Source organism: Gorilla gorilla, chromosome 21 (genome assembly GCF_029281585.2).
Source record: "Gorilla gorilla gorilla isolate KB3781 chromosome 21, NHGRI_mGorGor1-v2.1_pri, whole genome shotgun sequence".
NCBI lineage: Eukaryota > Metazoa > Chordata > Mammalia > Primates > Hominidae > Gorilla > Gorilla gorilla.
In genome coordinates, this window is record NC_073245.2 from 29,959,093 (window position 1) to 29,973,898 (window position 14,806).

Below are 14,806 nucleotides of genomic sequence, written 5' to 3' on the forward strand. Positions count from 1 at the left end.
TCACTTTGAAGAGTATGTTTTTTTAACTGCAAATATTCACTTCCCAATACCTGCAGGCCCTGGAATGGCATTTGCAGAAGGAGAAACTATTCTTTTTGGCACAGAGCCTCCTACCTGGAAATTTGTAGCAGAAGTTGAGCAAAGCTTTCATGTATTTGAGAAGAAATAAAAAGATAAATCTCTTGAATGAATGAGTGAGATTCCTTAGGCCTGCAGAAAGTCACGAAGGTGATGGAGAGAAGTTAGGACGGGGGTCTCTGGCCAGTCCACATGCCAACACTGGGTATTATTATTGAGTCTGCACACCCAAAAATCATCGGCATAGGTTGGCTTCTTCTAAATTCAGTCCCACCTCTTAGGAGTAGAGTTGTCCATGTGGAAATATCACACTTCCTTTCTTTAATTTCCTTTTTATAACTCATCATACATTCAGTTTCATTATCCATCCTTCTCAGTGCTAAATACATTATCTGGGTCACACAGCTGAGTTCCTTTGGGTTTAGAGGATTGAAGACCATATGTACCCCAATCTAAACCTGCTTGTTTGGACATGAATGGTCAGATCTGGTGTCCCTTGGCTGCCACAGGATAGGGCTTGATGACCTGCTCCTTGAGAGCCAGGGTAAGTGTCAGTTCTGAGTTTGGTAAAGGGTGAGAGAACCCAGAGCGAAGCTGCCTTGGATGGAAATGTCAGCCCCCTCTCTCTGACCAGGGGCTTGACCTTGAGCAAGATCCTGACCTGGGCTAAGACTCCTGGTCCTCTGTAAAACTGGGATCATGGTGCCTGTGGTCCAGGGCTGCCAAGAGGAGTAAATGAGAGAATGTAGGTAAAGGGCTTGGCGCACAACAGCCGCTACATGGATACAAACTGCCCTGTGTCCCTGACCCCTGTGCCCCTCACCCCTGTGTCCCTGACCTGACTTGGTACCCACAACGTTGGATAAATACCAGAGTATGTGTAATTTCTAGTTCTGCTGTGTCAAGGCTGTTATCACTCAGGACAGCTCAGTAACTTCTTAGGCCTCAGTCTTCTCATTGGTAAAATGGGAATTAAACACTCACTGACAGAACCAGTATTGGCACCAAAAGGATGTCAATATGGTTGGGTCATTAAGATATAATTCACATACCATAAAATTCACCCTTTTAATGTGCATGATTCGTGGGTTTTAGTACATTCACACATTGTGCAATTATCACCACTATCTAATACCAGAACATTTCCATCACCCCGGAAAGAAACCTGGTACCTGTTTGCAATTGCTCCCCATTCTCTTTTCTCTCCCCCATTCTCTGGAGCCCACTGATCTACTTTGTGTCTCTGTAGATTTGCTTGTTCTGGATATTTCATGTAAATCGAGTCATTCAGTATGTGGCCTTATGTCTGGCTTCTGTCACTGAACAAGATGCTTTCCAAGTATATCCATGTTGCAGCATGCGTCAGTGCCCCATTCCTTTTTATGGCTGAATAATATTCCATTGTAAGAATAGATTACTCTTTTTTTCTTCTTTTTTTGAGACAGGGCCTCACTCCTGTTGTCCAGGCTGGAGTGCAGTGGTGGGATCATGGCTTACTGCAGCCTTAAACTCCCAGGCTAGAGCCATCCTCCCACCTCAGCCTCCTGAGTAGCTGGGACTACAGGTGCACATGACCACACCTGGCTAATTTTTGTATTTTTAGTAGAAACGGAATTTCGTCAGGTTCCACAGGCTGGCTTCAAACTCCTGGGTTCAAGTGATCTGCCCGCCTCAACCTCCCAAAGTGCTGGGATTATAGGCGTGAGCCACCACACTTGGCCACATTTTGTTCATCCACTCATCAACTGACAGACATTTGGGTTGTTTCCACTTGTTAGCTATTATGAATAATGTCGACATGATTTTACAAGTAGCACAGCATCACTCCTCTGTGAAGTTTTATTATAAATAATGTCAGTAATAATAATGCTTAGATTTGTGAGAAGAAATAAAATCCAATCATTCAGGTACAAAATAAATCTGTGTGAGTGCATTTGCCTTTAGACTGGGGCATGGTTGTGCTTATGAGAAATGCTACTGAGCATTAGGAACTCATGGTTGCCATCCATGCTATTTTGCATTTAGGGTTCTGTCCTCAAAGTTAGAAATGTTTTATATTGGCCAGGCAGGGTGGCTCATGCCTGTAATCCCAGCACTTTGGAATGCCGAGGTAGGTGGATCACCTGAGGTCAGGAGTTCAAGACCAGCCTGGCCAACATGGCGAAACCCTATCTCTATTAAAAATACAAAAATTTAGCCGGGCATTGTGGTGTGCGCCTATAATCCCAGCTACTCAGGAGACTGAGGCAGGAGAATCACTTGAACCCAGGAGACGGAGGTTGCAGTGAGCCCAGATCGCGCCACTGCACTCCAGCCTGGGCAACAGAATGAGACTCCATCTCAAAAAAAAAAGAAAAGAAAAAGAAAAAAAGAAATGTTTTATGTCAGAAGACAAAGCCTGAATAAATGGCATTTAGGATGCTTAGAACTTTTGAAAATGGGGTTAGGAATAGAAGGTCAGGTCTGCCCAGTGCAAAGTGTTCTTTTTATTATTAGAGATATAGGGTAAAATAAAACATTGTGTCTGCCCTCAGAAAGCTTTCAGTCTGGAAGAGAAGATGATTAAGGGGGCGATCACAAGATGGGGTATGTGCGGTGGCAAGCCTGGCCTATGAACTTGTAGGGACGGTCTCCTTGTTAGGGAAATGGTACTGCAGCCAGCTGACCCTGCCACTTCTCTTTCTCCTAGCATGGTAAGACACAAGGATGGTGGCTATTCCGAGGAAGAGGACGTGAAGACCTGTGCCCGGGACTCAGGCTATGACAGCCTCTCCAACAGGCTCAGCATCTTGGACCGGCTCCTCCACACCCACCCCATATGGCTGCAGCTGAGTCTGAGTGAGGAGGAGGCAGCAGAGGTCCTGCAGGCCCAGCCTCCGGGGGTAAGACTCAGAACCTCGGGAAGCAGGTTGAGGCAGGCAGGACTGCTGCCAGCTTAAAGAAAAACACTTGGAGTTAGTTCCAGAAAGTTCTTCCCAGCTTGTAAGGAGCATGTCTCTTGATGTGTAACTGGTTTTCAATGCAGAAATATTCTGTAAACCCAGGAACAGAGCACTTCACGATGTGTCTTTCTGTCTTTATCTGCTCAGTTACCATGGGAGGTACAAGGATCCGGCAGAGAACTGAGCATCTGGGTAGCGAGTAGGGGCCACTGGCCAGAAGCCTGGGTCTGACCTCTTGAGCCTGGACACTGAGGATGAGCCTGGGTCTGAGATCCTTGGTGGCCTCTGCTACCTTCCTCTCCTTCTGAGCCTGGGAGCCCTGCCAAGGTCCAGCCATCCAACTTGGGACCCAGCCTTCAAAAGTTCTGTGTCCACAGACTTGCCTGCTCTGTAGTCCTCTTTTCCCTGGGCTTTCCACACAGACTAAAGTCTAATATGGTTTCCTCAGCTACTGTCTATCCAAGACCACTGTCCGTCCCATCCAGACCACTCCACCACTTGTGGAAGGTCCTCAAAAAAGTGACTGGAGCCGGGCACGGGGGCTCACGCCTGTAATCCCAGCACTTTGGGAGGCCAAGACGGACAGATCACTTGAGGCCAGGATTTCTAGACCAGCCTGGGCAACACAGTGGCACCCTATCTCTACTAAAATTACAAAAATTAGCCCGCTGTGGTGGCACACGCCTGTAATCCCAGCTACTCAGGAGGCTGAGGCAGGAGAATCACCCGAACACAGGAAGTGGAGGTTGCCATGAGCAGAGATTGTGCCACTGCACTCCAGTCTGGGTGACAGAGCAAGAATCTGTCCCAAAAAAAAAAAAAAGTGATTGGTATCTCTTGTGCTATCCAATATGGTAGCTTCTTGCCCCATGTGGCTCTTTAAATTTACATGAATTAAAGCAAATAAAATTAGAAATTCAGCTCCTCAGTTACCGTAGCCACATTTTAAGTGCTCTCTGGCCTCGGCTGGCTACCATATTAGATGGTGCAAAATTTGGAACACTGTCATTGTAGTACAAAGTTATAGTGGATGGCATTTGTGTACAGTGTCTACTTCCAAAGGATAAATACAATAAGTCACAGATAAAATAATACTTAACACGCAACACAAGATAGAGATTAAGAACTAGATGGAGAAGCAAGGAGAAAATCCCATTAGTAGCTAGCTGAGGAATGTCATAAGAATTGGGCACTAAATACATTTTTGAGTTTCCTAGCAGTCAGAGTCTGTCTGTTCTCACTTTTTTAAAAACATATGAATCTTTCTTTATTCCTCATCAGGCAGAAACAGGTAGAACTAAGACGTCTGCTAGAACATGCTCAGGGGAACAAGGCACGGTGCTTTCTCATCTTTGCAGAGAATCCCTTGGCCATAACACAGAGCTGCTGCCTCTAGTTTTGTTCTATAGGATCAGGATTTCCTCACCTTCTGTGAAGCCTAACTTTCAGCCAGTTGAATTGTCTGCTCTTGCATTTCTGCAAAACATTCCAAAGACAGAAGTTGCTGCAGAGCTAGGCAACAGCCTGCCCAGCTCCCCCTCCCAAGGTAGGGCACGTCCACTCTTGCTGAGACCTGCGTGGGAAACAAGCCAGGCATGTTCTCTCCATCCGCCTGCCTGATCCCTGCACAGGGCCTGCCTGATGAGATTGGGCAGGTTGAGGGCAGGGCCAGGACAGGAGTAACGTGGACCAGGACAGTCAAGAATAACGAAGGGAGAGGCCAGGCATGGTGGCTCAGGCCTGTAATCCCAGCACTTTGGGAGGCCAAGGCGAGCAGATCACTTGAGATCAGGAGTTCGAGACCAGCCTGGCCAACATGGCGAAACCCCATCTCTACTAAAAATACACAAGTTAGCCAGCCATGGTGGCATGCACCCGTAACCCCCGCTACTCCAGAGGCTGAGGCAGGAGAATTGCTTGAACCCAGGAGGTGGAGGTTGCAGTGAGCTGAGATTGCACCACTGCACTCCAGCCTGAATGACAGACCAAGACTCCATCTAAAAATAAAATAATTAAATAAAATAAAGAAGAGAGAGAAAAGCAGGTGGCTAAAAGTGTGTGAAAAAGGAGGATTTGAGAGACTGGCCATGGTGGCATGAGTGAAGTGGGCTCTTGGGGTGCCCATCCTTAATTATTCTACAATCTAAGATAGGGGTCCACAAACTGTTTCTGTAAAGGGCAAAGTAAAATATTTTTGGCTTTGCAGGCCATAGAGTCTCTGTCACAACTACTCAAATACACTATTGTCATGCAAAAGCAGCCACAGACAATATGTAAATGATCGAGCGTGGCTGTATTTCAATACAACTTTACTCAGAAACAGATGGCAGGATGGATTTCGTCTGCAGGCCAGACTTTGCCAACCCCTGATATAATGTAAGGCTGCAGTCCTCCAAAAAATAAGGCCTAGAGGTTGCACTCCCCAACCCCAAGGCTCAGGGAGATCTTCACTTGGAAAAGGGAGTGTTACTTCCTCTCCTAACAACCAACAGCTGCCTCTCCACAGTGCTTTGGCCTCTTACACCCCTGGATGCTATTTAGGAAGCATCTGCTTCAGTTTTAGGGTGTCCCAGAGGCACTGACTCCCAGAACCTGCTACTGGAAGAGTCCTATGGATGCATCCCCATAGTGCCAGGAGAAAAGAGAACTCAAGGTCTTCCAGCTTCATTCTTCACCAGATACCCAAGTCCCATACCCATCTTCCCACCCCCAAATAAAGTATCTTATGAGATATTAACTGGAGATAAAGAGAGGAGCAAAGATTAGGCAGGGACAAAATGAAAGGCTGTAGAAAGGTAGGGGAGAGAATAGGTAGAGAGTAAGGTGTTTAAATGCAGAGGAAAGAGAAGTAGCTAAAGAAGCATGACAGACAGAATAAGATCCTTGGAGAAGGGCCATGCTCCACAGAAGGGAACCAGGACTCAGCTGGGCTGCCACACGCCATACTCCAGGGAGAGTCACTTCATTTGTAGGCTAGGTGAATGGTGCCTCCTGGAGTTGTGCAGTGCACGGCCTACACAACAGTACACAGCATACTTAACTGCAGTGATGAAGGCCAGAATGGTGTCCTGAGATCAGCACTAGGAATTGGACTGTTTTAAAGCATGTGTCTAAAGACAATATTAGGATCTTGAGGGAACTGGTAGAATGTGAAGTGAGTCAGGAATAAATGGACAGCCTCCATGTCCACCAGGGTGAACTTCAGAGTGCATCCACCCACCACCCAAATGGAACAGCCATTTTTCAGCTCCAGTAGATTGTTGCCTGGTCTTGCTATATCATCTCATTTTCCAAGAGGAGCTAGAAATTCAGATTTCAATTTGAAAACAAAAAACAAAGCAACTTCTGCTTTTTCACTGTTGGCCACAAACTTAAATTTCTATTGTAAATATCCTCATAAGCCAAGTTAACCAATGAAATCCCAATTCCTATGGTTTAGTCATGTTACCTTTGTTTAGAATTTAGGTTTCACCAACCAAGATATATAAGACAGGGGCTACAGAATATAACTCATATAAGACAGGGGCTGGAGACCGTAACTCCAGCAGTAAAACAGTCACTGAACTGAAAATGCTTATGCAGACTAGAGGAGTTCTTAGCCCCATGGAGCAGCTTCTGTCAGAGGGAAAGCAGGATTCTTTTGGAGCCAGTAATGAACAAAGGTGTCTGCAGCCTGTGCTCTGAGCACCCCTTTCTATGGCAGGAGAGTTTCCTGCAGGGAGCCATGCAGTGTGGATATGAAGAGGTTCTATTCATTGAGTGTGAGGGAAACCAGATGCTTGGGTTCCAACATTCTAGATATTTCCTAAAGCTTGTATTTCTTTTCCCTCCACTAGATCTTCCTGGTTCATAAATCTACCAAGATGCAGAAGAAAGTCCTCTCCCTCCGCCTGCCCTGTGAATTTGGGGCCCCACTCAAGGAATTTGCCATAAAGGAAAGCACATACAGTAAGTGGTCATTGGATGCTCAGGTCCTGACTGACAGGGCCACGGGGCTCTGCAGGGAGTGGAAATGGAAGGAGCTCTGGTTTTGAGATGGGCAGATATGGGTCTGAGTCTTGGCACTGAATGACTAGGCAGATAACCTACTCCAGGAGCCTCAGTTTTCTCATCTGTATAATGGGGTGATGGTAACCTCTGAGATGTTAATGAGTCAAACAACCTGAATATAAAGTGTGCAGCCTACTGCATGGCATATGGTAGGGAACTAATAGAGGTTGACTTCCTCTCCCCCTACCCAGTTAAGTGGAACATGAATTCAGTTCCCAGGTTTGCCAATGACTAAGTTGCAAGGAGACTGTAGCGAGAGAGCCCTTTTACGGGATCTAATCCTAAAGCATGTGTCTGCACTTCTTCGTGAATAAATAATCCCTGAGCAGACCTGTTCCCTCCAGGCAATCAGTGTTCAGTCTTCTATGAAATGCAGCTAATCAGAGGCAGAATCCAACCTTTTGATGAACATTTTGAAGGGAGAGTGGTGTTCAGAAGTGTTGGTTTTCTTTCTGCTGTTCCACGATTGGTCATTGGAAATGTGAAGTGTCGGGAGGCCAAATTTTAAATAAAAAAGGGAACACCCAGTTCCGATGTACTGCCAGCCTCCAAGAAAGGATCGGAAGATGGATCTGCACATCAAAGGGGGAGGAGTGGGAGGAGCAGGCCAGGAGGAGAGAGCTCAGAAGCAAGACAGAGCCTGGGATTCCCACTTGCTCCCCGATTTCCCAGCACCTCACCTCCTGCATTTGGAGAAGCTGAAGGTGTAGATGAAGGTCAGTTTCAGGGCTGAGATGAGATTCTACTCAGCCGGGAGGGCACAATCTTGCCGAGCCAAATGACCATTAACTGAGTTAGGAGAGGGTAAAACCTGCCAGGCTGACTGTGAACCGCCTCCAGCTCAATTGTCAACCTGGATCTTACAAGTCCACAAGGTCGTGGATGCCAGGGAAAAACCTCCCCCTGAAAGGCGCACGAGCAGGCAGAACCCAGCCAATAATGTAAATACATTAGGATGCAACCAGAAGGTACATTGCAAACCCACTGCTTGAAAGGTAATAAATTCATATTGAGCTAATAATGTGTTAGGTGAATTGACAATGAATTTATATTAAGTGAATCAATTAAGTAATTCTGAATTGGCTTTTGAAAGTCTGCGAGAGGCTGGGCACCATGGCTCACACCTGTAATCCTAGCACTTTGGGAGGCCAAGGCCAGAGGGTTGCTTGAGCTCAGGAATTTGAGACCAGCCTGGGCAACATGGCAAAACTCCATCTCTACCAAAAAAAAAAAAAAATTAGCCAGGCATGATGACACACGCCTGTAGTCCCAGCTGCTAAGGAGGCTGAGGTGGGATCACTTAAGTGCAGTGAGCCGTGATCGTGCCACTGCACTCCAGCCTGGGCGACAGAGCCAGACCGTGTCTTAAAAATGAAAAAACAACCCAAAAATATTTAAAAAAAAAAAAAAAAAAAGTCCACAAGGCAAGAAGCCACAGATCTAACTGGTTTTCAAATTCCTCCCTGATGTCCAAAGTGGAGCACGATGGATGTGTTGGTCGGAAGCCACTTCCTCTCTTCTTCCAGAAGTGTGGGCAATGTGTGTGGAAGCTTCCTGGTTGTTCACTGAGGTCCTTGTGGCCGAAGGTTTTTCCCCCATAATTTGACGAGGCCTCTAATCACTTCCCTAATCTTCTCCAGGTGACTTCAAGTGGTTAAAAGAGCTTGTTTAAATAAAGCATTAGCCTGGTCATAACTAGTTACCACAGGCCTGGGTCCCACTGCAATGGCCCCTTCTCAGCCAGGGCCTGTTTATCTTCTCTGTGAATTGAGGTGAAGGAAGGACTTGCTATAAAAACATTCAGGGAGGCTGAGGTGGGCGGATCACTTGAGGCTAGGGGTTCTAGACCAGTCTGGGCAACATGGTGAAACGCTGTCTCTACTGAAAACACAAAAATTAGCCAGGTGTGGTGGCACAAGCCTGTAATCCCATTTGCTCAGGAGGCTGAGGCAGGAGAATCGCTTGAACCCGGGAGGTGGAGGTTGCAATGATCTGAGATAGTGCCGTTGCACTCTCCAGCCTGGGCGACAGAGTGAAACTCTATCTCAAATAAATAAATATTCAGATATTTTGTCATAACTTATGGACAGTGCAGCTTAATAATAAACAACACCTCATATTTGGAAACAATGCTTTCACATAAATTATTTCATTTTTTAAAAATTTCAGCTCCCCCCACCACCCTTCTGGGAGATAAGGAAAGTACTGTTAGGGTCCATTTTCCAGATGAGAAAACCGAGGCTTGGAGAAGCTAACCTGCTCCAAATCAGTTCCCTCCTCCTTAACTCTACAAATTGTGGCACACGTGTGTTTGTTGTTTCTGTGTGTCTGTGATGGTATACGTGTAGCGGTATGGATGTTTTTTGGGGTTGCTACAGAAATAATAAAATAATACAAAAAAGCAAAGAAGCACAACCGGCGCAGTGGCTCACACCTGTAATCCCAGCACTTTGGGAGGCTGAGGTGGGCGGATCGCCTGAGGTCAGCAGTTCGAGACCAGCCTGACATGGAGAAACCCCGTCTCTACTAAAAATACAAAATTAGCCAGGCTTGGTGGTACATGCCTGTAATCCCAGCTACTTGGGAGGCTTAGACGGGAGAATCGCTTGAACCCGGGAGATGGAGGTTGCAGTGAGCTGAGATTGCACCATTGCACTCCAACCTGGGCAACAACAGCGAAACTCTGTCTCCAAGAAAAAAAAAAAAGGCAAATAAGCAAAATAAATGAGGGTATGAGTGAGAAGAAACACATTGGATTGAGGAAATCTTCATAAAACAGGATATTTCAAATGTTTAGGGGAATATCCGTGTGAGTTGCTCAGCTGAGGTGGTGTGAGGGCTGGCTGGCAAATTCATGAGTATTTGAAGTCAGACCACTTGCTGCCCAGCATTTGGAAGATGTGCAGAATGCCACACCGTCTTGCCAGTATGTGTTTTTTTTTTTTTTTTTTTTTTTGAGACAGAGTCTTTCTCTGTCACCCAGGCTACAGTGCAGTGGCTCTATCTTGGCTCACTGCAATGTCCACCTCCCAGGTTCAAATGATTCTCCTCCTTCAGCCTCCCGAATAGCTGGGATTACAGGTGCGTGTCACCACATCCAGCTAATTTTTGTATTTTCAGTAGAGACAGGGTTTTGCCATGTTGGCCAGGCTGGTCTCAAACTCCTGACCTCAGGTAATCCACCCACCTTGGCCTCACAAAGTGCTGGGATTACGGGCGTGAGCCACCACGGCCGGCCCAGAACATGTCTTCTGTGTTAGAAAATTTGAACACTGGAGCAGGGGTGGAGGGGGGAACAACACTCCAAGTAAATGGGTTTTAGAATCTTTGTTTTAAAAAAAAGTGAGAGAGAGAGAGAGAGAAAAAAAGAGAGATGTAGTCTCTCTATAATGCCCAGACTGGTCTCAAACTCCTGGGCTCAAGAGATCCTCCCTCCTCGGCCTCCCAAAGTGCTGGGATTACATGCATGAGGCACCATGCCTGGCCGGTTTTGGAATCTTTCACGTTGAATTTAACCAAAAGCTGATTTCGGGGAACCTCGTCATATCCTCCCAGCTCTACATTCCTTCTCCCGTGTGCTTTTATCACAGGTGCTCTGTTATGGCAAAAAGGAGTGGCCAGGGAAGTGTGTGTCCTAGGAGGGTCAAGGGATCGAGGGGAGTAGGGGTCTTGGTGTTCCCCAAGCCCTGTCCTGTGCTGATACAATCCAGACAGACTGGCCCCTTGTCCCCTGCCCTTTGTGTTCTGAAGTTAAAAAAGAAGACAGTTGTGCAACTCGAGTCTGTCCTGGTCTGTTTACCAAGCACTGGAGCATGTGCTCGGCATGAGTCAAGCGATGAACTTCCAGATCATCGACTGTTTACCGGTGGCTGCTGGCTGACATGCCTCCTCTGCACAGCTGGTTCTGATAAGCCACACGGTAGTTTGTTTGAGAGTACTCAGATGGTCCCACACACGTGGTGTTAGGGGGCTCTTCCTGTCCCAGAACGTGCTCAGGGAGAATCAGCTGGTTTCTGAAATCTCTTTTCCAGCCTTTTCCCTGGAAGGCTCAGGAATCAGTTTTGCAGATTTATTCCGGCTCATTGCTTTCTACTGCATCAGCAGGTAAGGCCTCTTCCTCTCATATGGTTTCAAGGCCCTGTTTGGTGTGTGGGATATAATTAACCTGAGGTTTCTTGAAGGATCTAGGAGGCTAGCCACCTATTTGATGTTGGCAGATTAAGACTGGTTACTTAAGTAAAATGTTCACCAAGTGAACAGGTTCACCAAGTTCACACCATGCCAGGCTTAAGGTCAAAACAACTATCCCAACCCCTCCAAACATAAATTATCCTTCATATGATTATTTCTTCAAGCTGCTCCCAAGGCTCTTTTCAGCCAGACCCATCAAGCAGGAAACACACGCACACATGCATATATGTGCACACATGCACACACACATGCACACACGCACACACACATGCACACACATACACACATGCGCACACATACCTACACACAGAAAGGGACTGCACATGTAAACCTGTGACTTTGAAAGGTTCATGATAATGCCTCTGAAAACTCTGTAAGACATGGAGTTCATTCTACAAATGTGGGTTCCTTAAACCAGCCCATCAGTCTTGTCCTTCAGGCCAATTGGGTGCTCATGTCCTTTTCATAACCAAAGCAACTATTTTGTTCTATACAACGTTAAGTCCAAAATCAGTTTTTTGTTTTTTGTTTTCTTTTTGAGATGAAGTCTCACTCTGTCACCCAGGCTGGAGAGCAGTGGCGTGATCTTGGCTCACTACAACCTCTGCCTCCTGGGATCAAGCAATTCTCCCGACTCAGCCTCCTGATTAGCTGAGATTACAGGTGCCTACCACTATGCCTGGCTAATTTTTGTATTTTTAGTAGAGACGGGTTTTCACCATGTTGACCAGGCTGGTCTTGAACTCCTAACCTCAGATGATTCACCCGCCTCGGCCTCCCAAAGTGCTGGGATTACAGGTGTGAGCCACCACGCCCCGCCCAGAATCAGAATATTAACCAGAGTCAACAGGGTGTGCATTGTGAAAGGCTTTCTTTCTTTTTTTTTTTTTTCATTTTTTTCTTACTAGCAATAACAGTTTTTTCACATCAAGTGTTTTTTCAGTAATTAAGAATCAAAATTCTTGTTATCTGCGGGCATTGGCATTGCCTCCTCTTATGGGGCTGAGCTCAATTTGGCCTCCTTTTCTTCTCTGTCTGTCCATGGCAGCTGATATGGCAGAGACAGGAAAATGTGTTACTAGGATGTTTTTAGACATCACTTCTCACAGCTAACACACATATGGGCTGGGGAGTTTATTTGAGTTTGGCTCGGTTTATTTTAATATAAGGATTAGGTTGTTTCTCAAAGACTAAATGCCTGTTGACTAGACTCTGCCAGAGGGCAGGAGGCACTACGCACTTTTTTTTTTTTTTTGAGATGGAGTTTCACTTTTGTTGCCCAGGCTGGGGTGCAATGGCGTGATCTCGGCTCACTGCAACCTCCACCTCCTTGGGTTCAAGCAATTCTCCTGCCTCAGCCTCCTGAGTAGCTGGGATTACAGGCATGCACCACCATGCCCAGCTAATTTTTGTATTTTTAGTAGAGACGGGGTTTTACCGCGTTGGCCAGGCTGGTCTCAAACTCCTGACCTCAGGCAATCCGCCCGCCTCAGCCTCCCAAAGTGCTGGGATTACAGGTGTGAGCACCGTGCCCGGCCAGGAGCCACTAAGCCGTTCACCCTCTGAAGTCTCCAGGTCAGCTGAAGCCACACAATAAATGGCCTCAGGAAGGGGAGGCACTTCCAGAGGAGGAATTCAGTGCTGCTCACCAGCAGGAAGAAAATGAGGGCTTCACTGAGAATGGGACCAGTACCTGGGAGCACCTCCCAAGAGGATGCAACCTGCCTGCCATGACTTGGGCAGGATCTCTTAAGCCTGTGTAAGGAAATGAAATGTGCTGCCCAAAGAGAGGAGGCTGGTGCAGAAGCACAGCCCCCAACAGACACACACACACACACACACACACACACACTCATCCCCAGGGAACCACACCTGGTCTGGCCTAAAGCCAACCAGGTTGGAGGAGTAAGTCTCAATGCTAACACGTTGGCCAGGGGTGAAGCCGGCTGATATTTACTTTTCACAGTTCGCTTTTTGGTAATTGTGGAGTTGTTGGGAAAAATCATTACACCTACAAAGCAATATTTGGCAGTAGCATAGAAAAGTTACCATCAGTGTTCATGGTAGACTGGAGTACCTGCTGTCCAGGACTGTTTGAAGATGCAAGGAGATAAAGTATATGAAAGCCTTATAAACTATAATGCATGATACCAATATATAAGGTACTTACAGGAAAACTCCAAAATTGATGTTTTGCAGGTAGGAAGGCCAAGATTAATTTCCCTGTTTGTTCCAAAATGCAAAGATATTTGATGTTTTTGTTTCTCTTTCTATGCTACTCATCTATGTTCTTGGCAATTGGTAGTTGATTTACTCAGTCTTACAAGAATATTTGTGACATTTTTTAGTTGGTTGTTAGTATATAAATATATTCAAGTAAAGAAAGTGATTGGATTATTGGTTCTGGTGTTTCACACAGCATGCATATGCAAATATGCATTGCACAAGAGAATTCACGAATCAATAAACATAGGATTTGCCATAGTGGGAAGGCTCGCTGAAAAGTGTTGTTGAGAATACAAATAGTGACTGCACACCTTCACCCCCAATGCCTGGCAACGCTTTGTTGATTTGGTGTTATCAGTGTAGTAGTGAGAGTACTAGAGTCATCTGGAGTCTTGCTAAATGCAGAATCCGATTCAGTGGGTCTGGGGTGGTACCTGAGGTTTTGCATTTTCAGCAAGCTCCCAGGGGTTGAGGCTAATGCTGCTTGTCCTCAGACCGGAATAGAGGAATAGAGGAAATAATAATTTTAGGGGTCTTCTATATCTGTACAAAGCACCATACATACATATTTCTAATCCTCATGGCAACCCTATAAATTAGGATGATGAAAACACTGAGGCAGAAAAAGTGAAGCACGTGCCCACAATCATTCAATCAGTAAATGACAGTTACGGGAGTTGAACTCAGGCCTGCCTTAATGCCAAAGCCCATATTTTCCCACCATACTATTCAGCTGCTCAGACCTTAGGGTTCAACACATCCGGGTTTTGACCCTCACTTCACCTCCATTAGCTCTGCGAAGGTGTGCTAGGGACCTCACTTGTCTGTGTCGTCATCTGCTCCTCATCCACAGAATGGGGGCATCACGGCTTCCTCCCAGGGCTGTTCCAGGCCCCACACGAGTTACAGTGCCTGCTGTAATTTAATAGTAGTTGCCCGATGATCTTTGTCCCCTCCCCTTTAGAAATCTACGTATAGAGCAAAGTTAAACAAAATAAATCTAGACTGTACATGTTTTAACTCTTGGGTGAAACATTTATATCTAAGATGATGGCTTTTGTTTGTCTGTTATGCAAGCTTTAGAATTGAGGCCCCTTTCTTTAATAGGATGTAAGTGAGAAGGTGTCCCTGTATGTGTGTGAGTGTGTGTGCGTGTGCACGCATGTGCATGTGTGTGTGCATGTGTGTGCGAAGATGCTGGGATGCACCCTGGCTGGCACAGTGGGAGACGATGCATATACAACATCTAATTTTCTAGTAGATCAAAGCCTGAAACCATCCATTAACCAAAGACAGGTGTGGCTTCCTGTCATATATCA

General features: G+C 46.1%; 1 protein-coding gene across 6 annotated transcripts in view; it reads left to right on the forward strand.

Moving 5' to 3' along the window:
- Positions 1-14,806, forward strand: part of RIN2 (Ras and Rab interactor 2) — a 246,307-nt gene that overhangs the window by 197,722 nt on the left and 33,779 nt on the right. For all 6 annotated transcript variants that reach the window (XM_055372352.2, XM_055372353.2, XM_031004947.3 and 3 more), the window contains 3 exons: positions 2,768-2,960; positions 6,857-6,968; positions 11,102-11,174. In XM_055372352.2, coding sequence (XP_055228327.2) covers positions 2,768-2,960; positions 6,857-6,968; positions 11,102-11,174 — 378 coding nt within the window. The remainder of the gene's footprint in view (positions 1-2,767; positions 2,961-6,856; positions 6,969-11,101; positions 11,175-14,806) is intronic.